We start from the raw sequence: 6,000 nt of genomic DNA on the forward strand, positions 1-6,000 counted from the left end.
CACTGGGTCTACTCTAGAAGCTACAGTTGCGGGTGACAAGGGTTAGCAAGGTACTGTACAATATTGTAATACTGAATGCAAAGAACTTCTAAGTACTTATGAATTCATTCATGCACATACTAAATGAATAAATATTTCCCAGAATAGTACTAGCGTTTCTTTCTGCAACAAAAAAATGCCCAGAGAATGGTAACCCTTGTTTTTACTGTGTCCCTACTGGGGAGATTCCCCCTTGCTTCCTGTTTAGGAGACAGTGTTTCTGGGACAGGAAGTTAGGAGAAATTCTGCAATAGGGCACAGACAATGAGAAAAACCTGACTTAATTTCAAGCTACTCCCATGGCCAAATGTTAAAGAAAAGTTTTAGTCTCTCAAGGTTATAATCACTGATATATTATTATGCATGTTGTAAGCTCATTAAGTAAAGAGACAGAAAAACATTTGCTCCTTCATGGAAAGCATCTGGTTTTGGAACTTCCAAAATTCAAGACTAGGATGTTAACAACAGTGCTGGATATATAACCTTGTGAAAAGGTCTTAATGTGCTGTATCCACATCATGGAGCACAATATCATAACCATATTTTTAAGCATGGCAAAGAAGCACACTAAAGTCTAATGTGTCTATCATGAAGTGAGCAAGTAAACATCTCCATTTTGGCCAACCCATGTCACCCCAGAAATATAAGTGGGATAAGTGGGATGATTAAGAAAAATCTGCCATCTTTCTGTGAATAAGTGTTCTTTAATACAGAAAGGAAGGCCCTTATACACAGATGTTTGCAGGAGTTTTAACCACAGAGAAAAGGATGAAACACCTCACCCAGAGTCCAAATATAAGGTTTTATGGAACTACACTGTATCTGAGCACCATAAACTAAAAGCACTATTTAATTTATTTTAAATATTCAAAACAAACTCACCCATCCATCCATGTCTCTATTCTTTAAATTGCTGAGAAATCACTTAGAAAACACCCCCTAGAATTTCTGGTCGTAGCCATCTTGAGTAAGGGCAGATGATTCATGTAGCAATTACTTCCTGGAATCCATCTGCCCTTAGCTCAGACATTCAGGCAGGAGGTTGTGCTTAGCGGAGTAAACCCCTCCTCCTCTCCTGAAGACTCCTGGGATGTATGACATCATTTGCCTAGGCATGGAAACTAGAAAGTAACTAAAGAAATTAAAAAAACCTGTTTAAAACAAGTAAATATGATATACTTTCCTATCTTTTTACTAATGCTAGCAGCATAAGAATTAAAAAGAGTAAATGTTGATTGAGAGCATGAAATTCCACTTTTGAAAAAATAGTTTGTAAAACTTTTTAAGGGTCAGAATGTGTCCCTTTCATCAGGACTTCTTATATACAAATGGGTATGATAAATGGATTCAGGGAGATAATATAATGAGTCCATTATTCAAACTCGTCATTACACAACAAGCTCTGATAAAGGGATTATCTTCTAACTCCCGAAATGTGTTGGCCACAAATGCAGCATATATACTTGTTTTAATGAAATGCAACCTCATATTTGGGCTTTCTTAGGTGTCTCTGCAATTTCAGTTGAATGTGTTTTTGCAGAACCTACAGTACATATAATCCACCTACCAAGTATTTAATACACTTCCAGACACTAAACTCCATGTGAATTTTTGGGAGTTAGTTCAGGAGCTTTAAGTAGTCTGAAGTAATCATTTTACTATAATGTACTAGGTTTTTCAGCAACAGAACCATTATTCCAACCAAGCCCTGTCGCTTCATTTGAAAAATGGCAGCAAGCATGATATTGCATGTGCATCAAATGAAATACCATTGTTGGGGATGCTCAAAAACTGTAGTTCTTAGTAGATTTGTTACATTGTAAAATACATAGCGCAACTACTTTCTAGCTCTATTAGAAAGTGTATTGTCCAATACCTAGTGTCCCAGTAGTAAGTATATTATCTAGTTCCTATGGCGCAGTGAAAATATACAGACAATCCATGGCAAACCAGTGTAAAATTTATATCTAAAGTCTTTGCAGGTGCTGCACGGAAAGTATATTGTCCAGTCTTTGCTAATCAAGTAGCTTTTCACTATGTGTTTCCCAATTTGTGTTCATATCCTTAACAAGCTAATACATGGCCTCATTAGTTAAAATATTTTAATAAACTCTCTGTGTTGCCTATAGCCATCAATCAACTTTTCTCATTTGCTTTGTATTCATGGAAAAGGAGGCTGAATGGTTGTTCTGGGTAACACACACTGCTAAACATTAGGCCTGTTTTGACTTACATCTGCATCCTACATTATTACATTATTTTTTTGTAAGTACCTATTGATATTTTAATTTTCTTTGCCTAATGTGTATACAACAAAGTCATGGCATTTGTTCTTGGATTATATTCCTGCTCTGTTTCCATACGTATTAATTGACTACTGACAAAGTAGGCCAGTTCTGTGTCATCTCTTTCTATATAGAAAACATAAGGCTCAATTCACTAAGATATTTTGAGCAATGAAAGATGAAAATAATGATCGTTATGGCAAATAATACATACTTTATAGTGAATTCAGTCTACAGCCTATATGTACCAGCCAATGTGCAACTGAATATCTACTGTCTTTCTCCTTGAAATTTAGAAAATAATTAAAGGTTTATATGTGTATTAACTGTTAATTAAGTGTGTTAAATGTTCCTATGAAGGTTAAATGTCCAAATACAGCAGTGTAATATCACCTCTGTATGTGTGGGTGTGTGTACCTGTGTATATATGCAAAAAACAGCTACTGTGTTTGAACACACAGACTAGAAAAGGACATACCTCAGACACATCCTTAATGTTAATGGTCTTCTTTGTATGTGCAACATGTCCTACAACTCCAATATCCAAAGGAAACACAATCTCACTATCAGGTGGTACAAGACAGTCCTCCAGTTTACTATCCTCGTTGACATTGAAAAGTCTGGTAGCTAACTCTGGAGTTCCATTCCTTTGCCTGTACATAAAAAGACTACAGCGATCTGCATGAATTAGAGTGCTGATTCTCCTTAGAGTCTTGAATACGACCTTCTCCATGTTTATACTTTCTTGCATATCCTTAACAAGTTCAAAGAGAATTTCGCTTTCTTCCACCTGAACAAGTTCTCGAAAAGTAGCAAAATCCACAGCAAGGTCTTTACGGCCAAAAGCAGCTGCTATCGTCTCTGGTTTTAATTTCTTCTGAAAGTATCTTTCTGTGAAGTTGGGATTATTTTCCAGAAAGGCCAAGACATCCTCTTTTTTCAGACTCATGGTGGAAATTTTAGGTTAAACCAAAATCGGTAGTCAAAATCAAGAAATTTCCCTGCGTAACAATATAAGAAATATTGATTTACTTTATAAGTCCAGCCTGGACCTCAGCGGTTATGATGAGAATGAGTCAACTGTGTATTAATCTCACTGTGATCAGCAAAGCGTATTCTTAATAATGCTGAAGGTGAGTCTCTAGGAGGACAGAGCTGCTCAAGCAAACCAGATCAGGTGACTCACCCTAAATCTTCATTCATCCCCTGTACTTTTCTATAACAATTTATAGATATGTATTTTTTCACATGTATTATGTTTTAAATGTGTATAATTGTGCTTTATTTTCTCAGCCACATTAATGTAGTCAACTGTTTGTTGTTTACTGTCTATACAGATGGATACATTTGATGTGTCTGTGCTATGCATCCTTAAAGCTTCTTAGGATTTAATTAAACAGGCACTCAAGATGGTATTATCCGAAGCCAACATGTGACCAATGTATTATTTGCATTTACTCGCATGTATTTAGGTGTTAGCCTGTTAATTGTATTGTTTTGTAAACATCATATACATTAAAAATGAAAAGTAGCAATAAATGTACATTCTATTGCTACCGCTATAGCACCTCGCATACAGGAGCCTCATAAAGGTTTTTTTTTGTTTTTTTTTTTAACATGAGCAAGCTGTGTGCTTTGCAAACATTAAATATAGCATTTAGTATATCTATAACTGACACTTTTGTATAGTAGAGAGAGGGAAGCTAAATTTTATATTATGGTAAACTTCTCTTATGTGTAAATAAAAAAAAGTTGCTCTTTTCCAACAATGTTTTAGCTTTTTAACCCTTAGTGAGCCCTAATTCATTTTTATCAACTCCTCCTTTTCCTATAATAAGGCTTATCTGTAGGTACTGTGAACTTGCACCGTTTAGGAGATATTCACTGTATCAGCATGTGCCGACATCATCGGCACATGCGCACTGAAGAAATGGTTTGCTTGTGCCGTTTCTTCAGATGCTGTGCCGTTACCGGCGGCTCCCGTGCGCATTCGTGGCAATTATGTAATCGCGGCTCCAGTCAATCACAGCACCAGAGCCTGCAATACCTAGAAATAACTCCGGGAGACATGTCGCTGGCCACATACATCGGTGTGCCGGGACCGCTGTGGGGTATTCGATCTAAGGTAAGTATTTCATAATAATCTCATTATGCCTTTGTCTTGTAGGTTTTTTTTTTTTTGGGGGGGGTTTACACCACTTTAACCCTACTTAGCTTTTTTTAATTCCTAAATTTGTAGTTGTTATGTTGTTTAATTAACTTTTCTTAGCATTTTTTTAATATGTGTTAGTTTTTACCTTTTCAGACAGAATTGACCTTTTCTGCCCATTGCCATCTCAATGTGCTTATCTTTCATGTGCCTTGTCCATTGCAGCTTTGAAGCTTCGCCTCTCTGTTCAAAATGAAACAAAATGCATCCTGAGCCCATCATTTCATGTGACCATCCAGGAAACTTTATATCCCTTTATGCACTGCCTTACTGCATCACAGAATAGTTGTGTGTTTTATGCTCTTGACCACACTTAATGACCACTGTATAATCAGATTCCGCAATCTCCTTTAGATCTACCATCAGTTATGTAGTGCAAGGGTCTGTCTGATTTGTTCCAATTGAATAAATTGTTCATGCATAGGGCAGAACAATGATTTAAATGGGCTGCCCTACACGCGGCAAAGTGGCTCATGGGACATTTTGGCGTGCTACCGTTGGCACATTTTTTACTGCAGCAAAGGGAAAATAATCTGGCGCGCATAGAATATATAGTCCAGTCAGCATTATGTATCTGTAAGACCAATGATAATGGTTGGGCGTAGCCAAGATAGTCTCTGATCCATATAGGACACACTCACAAGAAATATAAAATTAACAGGCTCATCTGGTGCAGAGTGTAGTGGTGTGGATTCCTCACAAATCCGACCTACAGGACCGTTGTGAAAGGTTCCAGCTGCTGGGAGAGACTGATGGCTGGGTCGGGAGCCTGGGGGAGCCCTGGGAAGCCATGCTAACCAGCATGGAGCGCACACCGTAAGTGACATCACTGGAAGGCGCTCGGGGCATCTAGCTCTTTCTACAGGCCTCCTGTAGTGGCCTGTAGAAGGAGCTAGATGCTCCGAGCATGTAGCCTAGTGCCTAGCCTTCTCTTATGGTCCTCTCTTCTTCTGGTGACATCAATTCCGATGTGCATTCCATGCTGGTTATTGTGGCTTCCCGGGGTTCCCCCAGGATCCCGAGCCTGCCATCCATCTCTCCCAGCAGCTGGAACCTTTCACAATGGTCCTGCAGGTTGTATCTAGGTGGTATCCACACCACTACACTCTGCACCAGATGAGCCTTTTAATTTTATATTTTTTGTGAATGTTTTTTATCCATTGCCATTAAAACTTTTAATTGGGATGCTGCACTTAGCTGGCGCTTCCTTCCCTTTGCTCTTTCACATTTCATTACTGCGTATTCCGCCACATATTTTCACATGTTTTTTCAAGTGGCAAAATTAGTATTTGTCAGGGCTGGGCTCAGCCCTTCCTTCTCTGAGCTGGCCGCTCAGCTGTCGGATAATTGCCAGCTCCTACCTCTCCACAGTGACTCACCTGTTGATGATATCCTGCTCGTCAGTCCTGCCTACTTAAGCTGTCCAGCCCAGATGATCTCTGCCTTCAAAATGGCTACATCTCTAGA

General features: G+C 38.5%; 1 protein-coding gene across 1 annotated transcript in view; it reads right to left on the reverse strand.

Moving 5' to 3' along the window:
* LOC141106602 (rod cGMP-specific 3',5'-cyclic phosphodiesterase subunit beta-like) overlaps positions 1–3,444 on the reverse strand; it is a 134,242-nt gene extending 130,798 nt beyond the window's left edge. Inside the window, exon 1 of the mRNA XM_073597516.1 lies at positions 2,803–3,444. Within this exon, the coding sequence (XP_073453617.1) occupies positions 2,803–3,273 (471 nt within the window). The 5' untranslated portion in view covers positions 3,274–3,444. The remainder of the gene's footprint in view (positions 1–2,802) is intronic.
* Positions 3,445–6,000: the final 2,556 nt, after the last annotated feature.

This window comes from Aquarana catesbeiana, linkage group LG01, assembly GCF_042186555.1.
Source record: "Aquarana catesbeiana isolate 2022-GZ linkage group LG01, ASM4218655v1, whole genome shotgun sequence".
Lineage (NCBI taxonomy): Eukaryota > Metazoa > Chordata > Amphibia > Anura > Ranidae > Aquarana > Aquarana catesbeiana.